We start from the raw sequence: 17,543 nt of genomic DNA on the forward strand, positions 1-17,543 counted from the left end.
GACATCGTACCTTTACAGGCTCCGGTCTTGAAATATTGCTTTTGCGACCTTTCATGTATTGGAAAATACCACAATGTTCGTACACTGCAGGCTAAACCACACTTCACGAGACTTCGGAGCTTAGTTTTCATTGTAGATTTAGGATTGGTCTTTTGGCAAATTAAGTTTTAGTTGTATAATATTGTGACAGTTATAAATGTTGTAAGGTTTGATGGTGAATTCTAACATCATAACCTATATTATATGTTTGTTGTAGGCCTATTTATTAAGTGCAATTAACCATCAAGCACACTATTTTATCGTAGTATTGGTAGTGTTTACCTTACAATCTATGTATAAAGGGGTTTATAAGAGTTTTTATACGCATCGTCTATTATCTTCCATCAGTTTAAAATCAATAAATATCAGCTCTTATTCTAATTCTGATTCCAATGAGGTCTTGTGGTCTAGAGCGAGGTGCTTCAGTCCCCGAGGTTATGTGTCCGAATACCGCCATTCACGAATTTCTCGTGCCTGTGGTATTGCTGCGACCCACTACCACTACCATAGCCAGGAGTAATGTGTAAAACGGTTCTACACTAGCCTACACTAGCGTCATGTGATGTGAGGGTTGGACATAAATAGAGTATGAAATACAGTAGCCCCGTGCCCTATCTAGGGGTGTCATAATTGCATACTCTATGCGCTCTCAAATGGATCCGTTCTCGCTAAAACGTTGAAAGCGCCGCTGCAACTCTTTCATACCTCAGCTTGTATGGTGGAGTTTTAAAAGAGAGGATAGTTCATGTTCTCGTTTACACAACTGAATAGCGACGGAGATATTGTAAAACAGTTTTATATCAAGGGTGTTTCGTATGAACGTTAACTTTGTCTCAGTTATATTACATCTTAATTATTGTTGTTAGTATGTGTCAAGAGGTCCCCGGTTGCGTCGTTCGTTATGGTTGAAAGTTATACAAGTAAAAATACAACACGAAATAATTGTTTGGAAACCAAATCGCGTTAAATCAAATGACGCAGGACCTGGGGGTAATTTTAAAGACTAGTTACATCCATTGGTTGTAGTACGTGAAAATCAGGGTTGAAATTATACAATTAAACCTTTTAAAGGACTGTACTATACAACCATAAGGTCAACTAAACATAAAAATAATTTATCACGTGTTACTAGCATCCTTAGAAAATTCAACTTTGAAATACGATTCCATCCTGAAACGAATCATCCACACACATGGTAAAGCAAGGCACACTAACTGACCATGTTCTATAACAGCAAAAGCACGATTTACGAAAACATTTAGTTTGGCTCGCTCCTACAGTGGCTATATCACATAACACGTCGTCCGTTATGGCTTAACAAAAACATTGTCTGGATTATAACAATAAATACGACTAATCCCAGCCTAGCGTAACGTATTTTGGCCTAAGTCCGGTGATCTAGGCCGATTTACCGCCCTAGTTTGGCGCGCATTTCTGGCTACACTGTACTTATTGATATTTATGTTTGGGGTGGAACGGTGGAACTCACTATCATCACTACTCTGTGTCTTGTTTCGACCAAAATAATTTTTTACATTATACAAAGGTTATACCATTGACTAACGTACCATTGATTGATACCAAAGACTTTTTGGTGCTGAAGTTGACAACCCATCTTTCTGAACCAGCCTATTTCCAATTTCCTTCCTCATTTTCAGCCTATTTTCTTTTTTAAAAAGAACATATTTTGAACATAGTGATGATTTGATGGAAAATACAGATTTTTATTAGAAACACAATGAGTATTATAGAATTAATCTAAACGTATACCTCATCTAAATCAACATCCCTCCCTGAAAGAGTCCTACTTTATCGACGTCAGTGGAATTTTGTAAGCGAATTTTACACAAGTAAAATCCATCCATTCAAAAACTCAGGCTTTTGTATATGTACAAGAAAAACTTTTCCTTTTTTCGAACAAATTTGTTATCACGAGCAAAAAGTAATTTTTAAGGATGAAAATTAAATGTTGGTTGTTTAAACAATAACATTTGCAAATCTACTTTTTCATCACATAGGAAAAGAACACACTTCAAGTTTGTAGGAGGATATTTTACCATGACAAATAATAGTTTTCTACTCAACCCAATGGAAATTTGGGAATCTATCTTTGTCAATCTATACAAAACTGTTATCACTCCGTTTTATCATCAAGTCCTTTTATCTTTTTACATCTCGATGCGACCCAATAAGCTAGAACGCTTGTGACAGACCGATCAAAGCGTCAGTCTATTGTGTACCTATTCACGTCACCACGTTTGAAATAAAACACCTTTTATAGGCTTCTATAAAATGAAATTCTGTTAATTCCCATCAAAATGCAAACCTTTGTCTTGTGATGGAAAGTTGATTGAACATTAATTCTTGGAATAGCTTATCAACATGTAAAGCTGTACATAATGTTTTTTGATCCTTTTAATAGCTTAATACAGTTTTATTACATGCTGGTAAATGATATTACAGTGTTTAAAAGGATTAATTACAATTAAATGTCGGTAGTGGCTAATTACAAACATTAAATACAAAAGCTGTACATATTAAATTATTTTGTTTGCAAATGTTATATCATGCACATTTAAGACACGGTGAATATAAATCAGTTTTTACTCCACAACTGCTTAATTTAAATGCAATCACAATAATTGACCTAGAACTTCGATTTTTTTACATAGTTCATTAGACAACTTAATGACTGAGTTATCTACATAATATTAGATACCAAAGAGCGTTGAAGTCGAGATTTTGAACCCCGTTTAGAGTTTGTTTGGACACCATCGGAAAAATGATTCTCAAAACCAATAATTAAACACTGAAGAGATATATTATTTTCAATATTAATGATAAAAGGTACAAAAACAAATTGTCAACAAAAAGCAGCAAACCGGCATACAGCACAATTTATTATCTCAGTAAATCATCCTAGTTTAAAAATGCAAATCAGATAACCGGATGGTAGATAGCACATAGCTGATAGTGCATAGTAGATAGCCTGTTGCGTGGCCATGCATGCATGTCTCCGTGCATGCAGCATGCTAGTACATGCCCATGCTGGGGGCGTGTGTGTGCATGCCCGCCGCGCCCGCGATCCGCGCATTTAGATAAATTACCAGATAATCGCGGATGTAACTTTGATAGATAATATCTTCTGTCACGAATATTCCCGATTATTTGCCGTCAGAGTCGTGGTACTGCGATTCCACTTAGTAGTTGTGTTTATGCGATTGTCTGTGGAATACTTCAGTAACAAGTGCGGCGTTACAGCGAGGCTAGAACTGAATTGGAAATGTGTTTATCTGAAGTTGTATATCTGGAAGTTTCTGATAATTATGCTCCATTTCATTTGACCTTAATATATCTTTTAAGTTTCGTCGTATCCATATTGGAAAGGTTCATGGAGTGATTGTTTTGCGAAGTGCCAATTTTCAGAGCTATGTTCGACCAAAAACAAAGAGACTTGCTGTACGAAAAAAACTAATTCATCTGTATGTGATTGCGAGTTTCCCACAGTAATAAAAGATTAGTCAATAGTTTTTAGTCCTAAGTTTGCATTTTCAGATGTAATGTCATGTAATGAAAAAATACATTTCCCTGCGAACTTTACATTATCGTTTAACAATTTGTTAGTAGTTGAATAAGCATGTACGGATTTAGATTTTTATTGAGATATGAATAGTTGAGAATTTATAAATTGTGTACATAGGAAAGGAATGATAAGCTGAATTAATTCAGGTAAAAACTAATTAGGCTAGATGAATCTAATTTAGGTGGGTCTGATAAAATTTAGTCTTGAAAATACACATTTCGTGCAGTGAGCTATACAAAGCCATAAAACATTTAATTGATCTAGTGACAAATTGCAAACTTACAATACTGTCTGGCCCTTGAAAAGTCCCTTGCTAACTGAAGTAACTCTAAAGTTGCACCAGCATTTAACCATCTCTGAAGTGCATGCAATTTATGTTTATGACCGTAACACCACGAGGCGGTCCTTGATAACACCACCTGACCTTGTAGGTGTCTGTGCATTATACAAACTATTCTACCGCTATACAGTATACAACCCACTGAGATAAATATACAACATATAATGCATATAAGGTTACCATTGTGTGAGTTGATCTTGTTTGCATACAAAGAACCTCTTAGTTCTTTCATTTACATTTCCTGGGTGAAAATTCACAACAAACAGGTTATAATTTTAACCGTTGTGAAGTGAATTTCCAAATAGCTTCCTAGTTTGTATACTTAACAGGATTTAACAATTAATTGCATGCCAAACCAAAAGCCAAACAGTCTACCAAATGATTTTTTTAGGCGTCTCCATTAGAACTTATATCAACAAACTGAAACAGAAATATTATATTTTGTTTTCTTCAATACGAAGTTATTGGAGAACGAGTAATTTATTTTTTAATGTCGCACACTAATTATTTTACATCATAGGGGGTTTTCGCGTAAATTATCAGATGCAGTTCTCACTTAAGAAATTTATCTTAATTTGTTGCTTGATAGCTGAAGCTACATTTCAAGGCTCAGGTCTAGGTATTATCATATAATAGCCATGGTGATTCGCGAGATTTGAACCTAAGCCACTAAAACATAAGCCCCTGCATTCATATATACTGTACTATAGACTACTATACAATGAAGTCACTAAGGTGATTTTTATTGTCAAATGTTTGTATTTGACATTGTCTGCAGGTAACAGTTTAAAATGCACATTTCAAACTACAATCCCATTTCTCGTTAATATTCATAGGGGACGCGTGACGGAACCAACGTAACTGTTTATTTCCAGTAAAAAAACTAGCAAAGAACTTGGAAATCTGTAAAGTAGATCGGTGAATTTACATAGATATGAAATAACGCGGCAGCAGACCGCGGCAGGTGATGTTATTTACTGCTGCATATTGATTGTAATTATAGAAGGTGGGCGAGCGCTGTGCATGCATGCATAGGTCATGCGGCGAGCAGTGTTCATGCATGCATAGGTCATGATGCGAGCGTCCGATGCATGATGTGATTCCACAGGACGCGGTCTATTTGTTGTCCCATGATAACATTCTTACACAATTCGTATGCAAACTTGTAACAACATTTTGTAACAGAAATCTAAGGCCACTCTCCAACACTTCTCTGTGAGCTTATAGGATGCCATGTTGACCTGATATTTGACGTGATTGAGAAGTTTGTGTGAGCGGTAGGTCCACTGGGACTTTGACTTGGTACTCTTCAGTCTTGGGTAGTTTAGGGGTACAGTCGACCTGTATCAGCTATTAGTTGTTTTGTGGTTTGGTTATTGGTTTTTGGTTTTAGGTGTGTATAGTGAGTGTTTATACTGTTACTTTGGTAGGTTGGCGAGTTGGGTAGTTTCGCTTACCTTTTGGCAGCTTCTACGCTTCAGGTGAGAGGGTTGGGGGTTGTCAACATAAGAGGATGAACGGGATGGAGTTCAGATGAGTATGTTCTGGTTAGGGATGCTTATGAACAGAAACCACGACGGTTGAGGACACGGAGGGTGCATATACTGTAGACTAATGGTGAGTCTTTTCTTGGAGTGTCGAGTGATGGGGTGATTTAGGAGACTTAAGAGTTGAGTTTAGCTTCGAAGTATTGGCGGGATATCTTCAGGGTCAGGCGGATACTATTGAAATATACGTGGACAAACTAAGATCTGGTCCCAACACCACAAGGGAGTTCAGGATAATAACAGGGTTGAGACTTAAAGTATTGAATGTGATGTGCAAACGGAGGCAGTAGGACAATGTTATTGGAGGATGTGGGATGTGGTCTGTCAGATGAGTGTGTGAGGTCCAGAGGACGGCATCGTCAGCGAACTGACCGAGACCACAATCGGAGGAGATGATGGGAGGTCGCGTATGTACAGAGTGTACAAGGGGAGTCTGATGGCGGTGATATTCTCACAGAAGTATTGACACTAGCTAATGTGGTACTCACGGGTGTGGTTGTAGGTGTAGGGGTCGCGGGGGGGTGACAGGGCCGCGCCGTGCCCTTGTAGTGGCTCACCACACAAGTTATGAGGCCCAGGGTAGTGACAGAAGAATACATATTACAGAAGTATTGGCACTAAGCTAATATGGTACTCACGGGTGTGGTTGTAGGTGTAGGGGTCGCGGGGGGGTGACAGGGCCGCGCCGTGCCCTTGTAGTGGCTCACCACACAAGTTATGAGGCCCAGGGTAGTGACAGAAGAATACATATTACAGAAGTATTGACACTAAGCTAATATGGTACTCACGGGTGTGGTTGTAGGTGTAGGGGTCGCGGGGGGGTGACAGGGCCGCGCCGTGCCCTTGTAGTGGCTCACCACACAAGTTATGAGGCCCAGGGTAGTGACAGAAGAATACATATTACAGAAGTATTGGCACTAAGCTAATGTGGTACTCACGGGTGTGGTTGTAGGTGTAGGGGTCGCGGGGGGGTGACAGGGCCGCGCCGTGCCCTTGTAGTGGCTCACCACACACGTTATGAGGCCCAGGGTAGTTATCAGCAGCACCGCCAGTACAGCGACGCTCCACACTGCAACATCAAAACACACGTAAATCAAACAAATAATGTTAGCATAATTAATCGGAGTTTCAGTAGGCCTACACATTCGCTTGAGCCTCGTCACTCTGGCCAAAATCTGTCGCAGACAACGTCGTCAACAATGTCGGCACGAGTGAAACACTTGAATAAAGTTGTAGGTAACAATGTCGCCGGCAACGCTTTATCGGAAACCGATTCCTAGATCAACACTGTCGCCGACATTTGTGTTGCGGAGTGGAAACAGCGAAATGTCGACAACTGCTCTCGAGATGTTTTTCTTTGGTCTAGCAAGTTTGTTGGTGATAATGTCGCTTACTTCAACAGAGTCGAAAGGAAGCTTTAAAAACTCAAAACTACTTAGGCAACAGTATCACGTATCATAGCATTGTACAAGTACAAGCTAGTTAAACTAAACCTAATATCTTACTTCGGCAAAATTTACACTACTCTAGATTCTAGAACCTCATATTATTGCATTTTCTATAGAAGTTTTTAAGATTGTTACAGGTTTCTGGGGTGTAAAAACAGCGGGATATTTGAAACCCCGAGCTCACGAAAGACAAAGAATATCATCAGCAGATAGAACTACTTATTCTCACCTAGCAATGGAGAGCGGAGAGATGCTTTTACATGTTCACGAACTCTCATTTATGGGGATTACTCTTTGAATTCTGCTCTGTCTTCCGCTCTAGGCTCTAGGCGTGTTTTAATTGCAGACTCTATGCGCGGCTTTCCAATGGAACGGCGGTTATAAAAGCCACGTTAAAAGCTCTGCAATAACACTTTTATGGAGTCCAGACAGCTGTGATGATGTTTCAGAGCAGCGCTAGTTTTCAAGAGCCTTATTCACTGTAATAGTTTTCCCTTGTGCAACATTTTTGTTTTATAATTACATGTTTTTATTACGACTTCTTTAGAAGAAATATAAACATTTAAGAGAATTTACTATTTTTTATACTGACATTTGCAATGAATGTTTCATCTGAAAACAGATTGGCCCACAATATAAAACGAAATCTAATCCATCGTTAATTTTATCAATTGGCCATGAAATAAGAGCTGTTGGCGAACAAAGTATATATTTTTTGAATAAAAATCTCCAGTGAATTAAAAACTGTTTTAACCATCATCTGAGTCCTAAGGTATCTCAGCTAAAATTAAATTCTAAAATAAATGACGATACAGTTCATAATCTACAATACATCTGAATTTTAACATCTGAATTGGTGATGTTTCTTACACCTAAAATGTATTATGATTATATCATGTATAGTAAAATGTAAAAAAAATAAAACCGAAAAAACTAATTTTCTTGTTTACTGTAAAAACAGCAACTGTTTTTGCAACGGGTTTGATTATTGGTCGCTGTCTAGTCTAGACGAGATAACAAAAACCATCGTAATTAATGTTTTTCATCGTCAACGTCAATGCATCGCGTCACCACCCAACCACCAGTCAATAGATTACAGTCGGGGAGAATAATAGATAAGCCTAGTTACATAATCATGTACACTTTATTCTAAAACATTATATAGGAAATAAATAGGTAACACAATATAATTATAAAATATTACTATCGAAAAAATATATCTAGTTTGTAGTGATGTTTGCTAATGTTAATTTTAGTTTCTTAAGGTTTTGAGTTGTTTTATTTAATTGTTTAGTTATTATATCGAACCGTTGACTATTGATAACACTAGGAATCTATCAACCACGTTGTCGCCAGTTGATTATCAAAATGGGCGTAGTTGATAAATTAACATACCGACAGAATGAAACCGATATAGGAAAACTCTTCTCAGTAACGACAAATTACAAATTAGGCATATAATAAAATGTAGACTGTATTTCAATATGTGAGTTGCTCCTTCAATCGAAAAAATAAAAAACTACAGATCGGATGTCTTTTTTCAGTACCGGTGTCGTGCAGTCAATAATCGAACAACATGTAATGTTATTAGGTAGTGTGATTATTATTCAATAACTCTTGGAAATTCTAGTAGGGATTCTTGGAGGTCATATGAGGTAAATGATCACCTCAAACACCATTGGTGGGATGGATCCACTCCATAACCCGGATGGATGCAGCTTTAACTCAGATTGAGAGCTAGATTTGATTTTATAACAATACTGGTACCCAAGTTATCAGCGTAGGCTTCCATAGCCTAGTTATTAGTAAAATATAGATTTTTTACTTTTTGTACTGGAATTTAATTTTGTTACCTAGTATGTTTTTATTGAATTTACAGAGCACTTGGCCATGAATATTATTGTAATTACGTACTGTTGATAACTGGCACCAATGTTATTCGTTATACGTTAGTAAGTGTTATATGCCATTAATTAGATTACAATGCACTATTTTTATGACACTAATACAATAGGGTGCAAATGTTAAGGTTAAGTTGAACGTTGAATGAACGATAAATATCATTGTTTATCAGTTGGTTCCAAGGATGTTTAGTTTTTTAAGTAAGTTTTCAATGTTTAAGACAGGAACATGCAGTACAATATAATACAATAAAGAAGGAACATCCTTTATAGGCTACACAGCTACAAGTTTTGATCAGACGTGAGTATGTCGCCACGTATGTCCTACTTGTACAAAAACAACCAGTAAAGAATACTTGATATGATATTATCAGATTGTTTCTTTTCAATGGTCCAGAAAAACTTGACATGGTGGTGTCGGATTATTTATCATGTTTGAGTGAAGTGAAATATGTCCTACACTACCGTGAATACTCTTAAATGAAATTTATATCTTATATTTTAGAATAAATAAGAACCAACTTAGGACAAATTGAACCACTACCGATGTGCCAGAGTAAAATAACTTAAAGTTCGTTTTCAATCCAATGGTATTTTCCACGTTTTTTGTAAAAGAAAACGTTCTAAGCCACGGTTTTGTTACTAAGTAACATAGATGTTATTAAGGACCTAAACCTAAAATCATTACAGTCCTAATTTTACGATTTATCTAAGGGAATTAAAAATTAAAATAAATCCCGGCGATAGTCCCATATGGATGGGACGTCTACTTTAGCAGCCAAAGCTAATGGTGGGGAATATAAGAATGCAGTTGCAATTCAATCTAAACAACGAGCACAGAACGTATTGGAGTTGAGATGGGATTACTTCATTATCAAAAGACAATGGATCGACAAACCTCATTTCAGGAACATAGTATAAAACTACGATCGCACTATTCCACAGAGTAAGAAGCAGAGACGTGACGTATTATCTCGCGATCTGCATTCCGACACTGTGACGAGAGCGGAATTATACGACGATGTCGCTGCTCACAAAAGCGTTAAATTATCATATAGTATATCACAGTCCGCGGTTACCACAGGCAGACTCTATGTACAACCTTTTAGACATTCCATCTCTATGTTAAATTTGTAGCCAGTTGTTTAACCAAAAATTGTCGTAGTTGATGTGAACCACCCCAGCCACCGACAGATTGTGCTAATCTTAGTCTGTACACAACCTTTTTTAAAGTCAAACTAATAGAATGACTTATTGTGAGCTATAACCTGTTAAGACTCATCAACTTGATCTGCAACAAAAAATTTGGTAGAAAATGGAGTTTTAGTCACTAGCGCATTCTGTGACTGGCTCACACAACTACGTTCTTTTTAAGAAAAAAAAAATAGCTACAGCTGGTCCATATGGATGGGACGTTTACTTCAGTATCCAATAGTCAATGGTACAACCGTCAGCGGTGATAACGTTGTAAAATAAGAATTCAGTTTGTTGAATATTTTCGTAAATAAACGCGATATTTTCGTTGCATCCTCAAGGTCCGATTGGCCCTGGTCGTTGAACTAATGACTAATGGTCTTAGAACAGTCGGGCTTGGTCATTAAGGCGAAGTATCGAGCTGATCATATATCATCAGTAGGGTAAAAATGAGAGAGCTAGCACCACCGTGTTATTAAACGGCTGAGAGAACTGGCACGGGGAGAACGTACATGGGTGAGAGAGCTGGCACGGTGAGAGAGCTGGCACACGGTGTCGAAAGTTTCCGTCGGCGTGTCGGGGTGGACGGTTGAGAGAGCTGGCACCGCGGAGGCTGGCACACGGGAAAGGTGTCGGTGGTGTGTCGTGGTGGACGGACGAGAGAGCTGACACCGTGGAGGGTACAGGTGTGACAAGATGTATTATAAATATTTAAATTAACATTTTGATTTTTAAGGTGGTGATGATTAACTCGCAAACGCTTGTCGCTTTTGTCAATTAGTGTTGAGTGTAGATAGTTTTCCAAATGCGTGGAGTAAATAGAGTGTTTAATTGTTAGCCTGATGTAAGGAATAATGGATAAATAATATGTTTATATAGATTAATTTAAAAACGATTATGGTGGAATCGCAAGCGATTTTATGGCATGCGCTCGTATATCATTTAACGTTGAGGTTGTTTCCACAAATATGTGACATATTTTGTTTGGGAATTTGTGTTCGAAACTTATATTTTAAAAACTACCATGTGATTAAAAAAATATATATATAAAATATTAGTTTCATCTGTTTAAAAAATCTTAGGACTGACATATGTTGTATTTTAAAATAAGTTAAACAATTTACAGATTGTATAGTATTTAGATAAGCGCTTAATGGATTTGCATCGTGGCTTATCGTGACGTTGCAGAAAACATGCGATAGTGATAACTGCGAGTGCATCATCAATTCATTTGAGTCAAACAACAGATAAGATGTCTAATTTATATACCAATTATTTGTTTACAATCTGAAGCAAGTCTTTATACTGATATCGATACGAGGTAGGTTGTGTAGGTCATGTTTCAGGTTGACGAGCGGTTATCGTCTCGGGCTTCGACGCCACGGGACCGGGTTCGGGACTGACGAAGGTAAGTATATTAGGATAATTTATTTTTACTATATTTAATTGTAATTTATATATGTAATAAAAGAAATGTTTTTGAGTTTAGTATATATTTATTCACAATAAGCAGTAGTACTACAGTATAAAAAATGTCTATTATATATCATGTTAAACAATATTATCTTTTTGAATCCAGGAGTTTTTGGACGAAGGAAAACCAAGCCATTTTACAAACACTTTATCATCCTTCTTCTTGAGAATCTTTTCGACTAAGTAAACGTCTTTATGTTTAACCTTAGTTAGCTCTTCTTGATAGAATCCTCCGGCAATGGGTTGGTTCTCGGCATCTACCAACTTGTAAGTGACGGGTTCTGTCGGAACTACTTGCGTGATGCGAAATATTTCTGTGGAATAATTCGGAGTATATCCCTTGGCGAATTCCCCTTTATATTTGCTAATGCGGACGTAGTCGTTAATTTCAAACTTAGGTATCATTCGTAGTTTGGGTTGTTTATATGAATAAATGGTCTTTAGTAATTCCATTTCATTCTTCTTTGATACGTCACACGGCTTCATTTTTATAGTCGAATGTTTCTTTGTATTGTAGAAGTCCATTAGTTGGTCTAGTATGTCGATCCAATTGTAAGTACCATTAATTGTAAATTTTTTCCACATAAAATTTTTTAACGTGCGATTAAATCTTTCTGCCACGCTCGACTTTAAAATGCTGTAGGTAGAATAGTGGTTAATTTTATAATCACCCATCAACTTTTTAAACTCGGAATTGTAGAATTCTGTTCCTAAATCGGATTGTAAATTTTTTGGAACCCTTCCCTGTTTTAATATGTTTTCCATTGCAAAAGTAACCTCTTTACTGGTTTTAGTTTTGAGAGGTCTTGACCAAGCATATTTTGAAAAAACGTCAATTACTGTGATTATATACTTGAATCCCTTATTGACCTTGTAATATTTTGTCATATCAATTAAATCACACTGCCAAAGGTCGTCAAACCCTTTCACAACTACCTTTCGTCGAGGAAAATTCTTTCTTACCGACTTATGTAACTCGTTAGCAATATCTTCTTTTATACCCATAATATTAGTTACTCTATAACTCCTTTATCTCTGAGCTCTGATATTATATTTATAACTTCGTTATTGTGACTAGTATTACCTGAAATCTCTGATAATTTCAATAATCGCAGCCTGTCCACAATTTCATTTATATTATCATAATGCACATAGTCTGGAGCACATGGATAAGTATCCAATTTTAAATAGGGAGTTTTTAACCCACTCCCTTTCTTAAAAATATTTTTTATATAGTTTCTGTATTTAAATGTATTTGTAGCTTGAACCTTCTCTCCATCAGAATGTCTCACTAAATGAGCATTTGTAAGCAGTAATATATCTTTAAAAGAATTCAGATCATCTTTAGTGATAAGTGTCTTATTTGGTTTCTTCTTAAACATAAGTTCCAACAAACCAATTGTTGGTTTAAATTTTTGACCTTTTATTTTAATGAAACTATCAGATGGATCGTAGTTAATTTTACTATTTCCAATCATCCATTCATCATTATCACCTAAATATACACCATACGTATGATCCATTTCATTTTTACTATCGTTAATAGATTTATTGATATAATCGTTAAAATTTTCTTCGTTTTCATCATGTTCACTATTGGAATCCGATTCTTCTGATAATGATTCATTGGTTTGAATTTGTGAAGGTTTGCTTTCATTCATAACTTTAAGTGATGACGACGGAGTTTGTTCACTATCAAGAATTGATGAATTCTTGTCACTCTTTTTTTTTCTTTTTCTCTTCAATATTTTTTACTATTTCACTAATAGGATCGACGATAGGTTTAAATTTCTTTTTGAATATTTCTTCTTCATCCACAATACCTCGTTTCAGTGCTAAATATTTTTTTCTTACCGTATTACTTGTTTTGATTAACTCCTTTTTAACATCCATTTCCTTTCGAAGTTGGATGAAGACTGTGTGGTATCACATACAATATTACCTTATAAAAAATTTATCGAACCCATTGCGATATCTACCATTGTTCAGATCACTTTCTTTATCGATTACGAAAAATCCAAATTTTTTATTCCAACAAATTTGACACATATCTACAAATTCCGTAAATGTTAAGTCGGGATTAATATGATTGTTATAAACATGTTTAAGATTATTATTATCCTGTTTAAAAACAATTATCATATTAGCATTATCTCTAATTAACTGCTTCGGAATTCTGGAATAAGATTGACAAAGATAAAAACAATCCACGTCTTTGTGTCGACCCATACTAAAAAATGCACTTACGTTGTTTTGCTTATCACATATTATATCATCAAACACAAACACCGAGTGTTTCTTAGCCTCAGAAGGTTGAATTACTTCTTCATTTTCAGAGAATTTATAATAACCAATTCCTTTTACATTTTTTAAAACGTTTTCCAAAAACTGGTATTTTGGTTGATATAAGGACTTTGAGTAAACATATATGTTTTCAAATTTTAATCCATTAGGATCTGTAATTAGGCTTAACATCACAGCAGTTTTCCCACAAGATGATGGTCCTGTAATTAAACATCTGATTTGATTTGGAAGGAGCCCACTATGTCTTCGTCTATTATCAACCGGTTTTAAATCAAAACTTTCAATGTTTAATTTTTGTTTTTGATTAATCACCTTCATTATTATGAGATAACCTTCTCTTACCACGTTCTATGCAGAAATGAGATTGATCGGCATTCTTAAATTCTTATGTAATCTTATAAGTAGTACACAAGGGAATATAAATAATAAACGAAAAAATATAAATGAAAACTATTTTATTTCCACATGGTTCTATTTTCCATCCTATGATATAAAGATTTCATTTTTTCTACAGCAAGTTTTACTGACTTAATTTTTGAACTATTAAAGCTTTTTGAAAACAGATCACCGATACGCTTATCTTTCTCCTCGTCTGTGCAGTCTGAAAATAATGATGTAAACCCCTCAATGTCTTGCCCAGAAGATCGATGGATCAGATACATCAAAGTGTAGTATCCACTGTAGTCTGATGATTCACTCTGTATTCGATGTCGATTGTAACTCCATTTTTCAGTAGCATTTTGAATGAAGAGAAATATTTTGTAAGGTGGAGGTAAACCGAAACTATCAAAATATTCACCCCGATGAAATTCGTCAATGTAAACGGCTACCCATCGGTCTCCAGTATTGAATATATATGATGAGGGATAGTTGATGTATGAAGGTATTCTACCTTCAGCGTGAAATATTCCGTTAAAATGTTGAACGATTTGTGGATTACTTTGAATAAAAAGCTCTAATTCGATTGCGTACATCTTGCACAATTTTCTTTTCTCTGAGGTTTTCCGTCGATGTGATCTGTACCCGCACCTGAGGAGTTGTAATGTTCATAGCAGTAAATTATATCCTTTAGCTTATCTTTTTTGTGATCTGGGAGAAGGTCCCACACGTGCCATAGGTCACTCGGGGACACGTGATGTACAAAATACTCTTTCGGTAGGTAAGATATTTCTTGTATTTTTAAATTGGCTAAAGTTCTGTTACCGTATTTATCAAGCGTATTGAATTTATCAATAATTTCTCCAATCTTGTCAACTGTTTTGTCTTCGATCTCCAATAATGTGGATTTCTTTTCAACCTTGTTTATATACCAGTGTAACAACAGTCTAACATTTTCACTTGCACATTGATCAGTCGTTCGAGAATGGTAAAAACACTTTCTAAAGCTCATCTGTTTTCTCAGATCGTTGATTCTTGGACAACAAATTTCATCCATATCCCGCACGGACACAGTTTTATTCGATAAAGTATTTTCAATAAAAATCTTTTTTTCCATACCTTTGACTAATACAACATCGTAAGATCCTAATATCCTGTTAAAAATATTCTTCATTTCGAAATATGGAGTGTAACCGTCATTCCAGTCAATTCCATGACAGAATTGCTTAACCCATGTTGCAACCTTTTGTTGTGTTTCAGGTAACGCTGTATATGGAAAAGGTGGTTTGAAAATAATCGATTGCACTTTACTACCTGAAGTTGTGAGAAAAGCTGCTTCCTTCACGATGAACTCATTTTTTAGTCCACGGAACCCTTGGATATCACATACGACTGTTCTGTTCGACATCTTGTTAGCAACTGGAATAAAAATTGTGAATTATCACGTTACAACTTGTTTAATCTCAACCTACTAACCCTTGACCTTGTTCCTGACCTTTTGTTTTCCTTTTTTCACCTCATACTAACTTTTTTACCAAACTTGTCATCGGGTTGTATTCAACGACACGATCGTGTAATATTAAACAATATGCTGTAGTTTTAGCTGCGATTGTACTTTTCGATTCAAACTCTAATCTTATATCCACTGGTCCTGATTTTATGGATTCGTTTTGTCTGGAACAATCGATTACAATTAACGGAGCATGTGTTACAAATTCACTATATGTGAATAGGGGTTCGCCCTTTTTAAAATAGTAGTTTTCTTGAAATTTTACATACATTTCATAAAGAATCGCTAGCTGATTCTTGGACTGATCAAGGTTCATATCGTCATACGGGTAACACTCTGAATTCAAATAAAGTTTTACATTTGAAACGTCACATATATCAAATTCGCTGACATTTTTTTTGATATTGTTTGATCTGTCCGTTTGAAATGCTAATACAACATATCGTGGTTTTTCCAACTGAGTTGATGTTTTTACATTCCATGTCTGTCTATTTGATTGTGGTAATAAAGGATATTCATAAAGCTCCCATGTTCTAAAATTGATGAAAATTGATTGATTTTTTTCAATAACTTTGAGTAAAGATAGTTTTTCTTGATCTGATGGGAATACGTAGGGAACTCTCCATTGAATTTTCTTGATGTTAATGTCCATCGTTGGCTCGATACTTGTACTTGTACCTGCAGCTCCTGTTTCAGTCTTAACCTCACCAAGCATAGCATTTAGGTCAGTTCTTGATCTTATAAGTATAAGTTCCTGTTTAACGTTTAATATAATTTTATTATAATCCTCAGCGAACCCAATTAAAATCTTAAGAGGAATGCAGACATTAAAATAGAAAGTACCTTTATTTGTACTGTCTTCTTTGAGAGTCAATAAACTACCTTTTTCACTCGTCCAGCCTGCATTAGTTAACATTTTAATGTCACTATCATTAAAAGACAGATAACCTTTCATTGTACTTGTAATTCCAACGTTTTTCACCCTATCTATTTCAACTCCACCGATTTCGTATCGTATTTCATCAAATAAATAAGCATATCCGTTATTAATGAATTTTGTATTTGTTGATTTAACCACCCCCTCGATGTAGAGAGTACTGTTGCAGGGATACGTATAGATATCTTGATGTTGGATTGGTATTCTAATTTCATCATTATTGTTGAATGAAGAATTAGCATATGGTTGATGTGCGTGTACTTCTATTTTATTTATCGATTCGTCAAAGTAAATTTGCTCTCTTACTTGTAATATACTACCAGCCATGTTTAATTTTTAAGCCTAATGATACTAAAAAGTCTCTATTACTCTTAGAAAGAGAACCTCTCTTCACGGTGTCCGGTGTAGAAATGTTCACGGTTTTCAAATACGGTATGTTCTTAACTGGGGTGAAGATCATAGGCATGATTACAAACGTTTAAGATGTAATGTTACTGTGATGGTTTCTTCACGGAAATTGATAGGTTTACCATTTTGATCAGTTATTTTAAGGGATATGTTATCAATCGTCCTTGTGTTGATTGGAAGATAGATTATATTGGCGGGAGTTTCAACTATTTTAAATCCTGGTGGAACAGTGGGAAAGAATGTATGTATCACATGACTTGGATTACTATTTACAAACGAAGACGTAATTATATTACACTCCACGTTTATAGTATTGACTTTTAAGACGTTTACCGTTCCATCCGACACATGAGTGAAAAACTTGTTTAATTTTCTATTTTTGAAACCTAATAAAGGACCTATTGAGTCTGAAGGAGTGAAGTCGATGTCTTTGGAACACTTTATCTCACTTTTTAACGTATTATTGTTTGGTTGAATTGTT

The 17,543-nt window shown here is 35.7% G+C and overlaps 1 protein-coding gene across 1 annotated transcript in view; it reads right to left on the reverse strand.

The window, feature by feature from the left end:
* Window positions 1-6,108, reverse strand: part of LOC129003743 (protein TMEPAI-like) — a 41,151-nt gene extending 35,043 nt beyond the window's left edge. The window contains exon 1 of the mRNA XM_054432039.1: window positions 5,998-6,108. Within this exon, the coding sequence (XP_054288014.1) occupies window positions 5,998-6,108 (111 nt within the window). The remainder of the gene's footprint in view (window positions 1-5,997) is intronic.
* Window positions 6,109-17,543: the final 11,435 nt, after the last annotated feature.

The sequence above is a fragment of the Macrosteles quadrilineatus genome, unplaced genomic scaffold, assembly GCF_028750875.1.
Source record: "Macrosteles quadrilineatus isolate MER2022 unplaced genomic scaffold, UCM_ALF_1.0 Scaffold_9__3_contigs__length_116548681, whole genome shotgun sequence".
NCBI classification, from domain to species: domain Eukaryota; kingdom Metazoa; phylum Arthropoda; class Insecta; order Hemiptera; family Cicadellidae; genus Macrosteles; species Macrosteles quadrilineatus.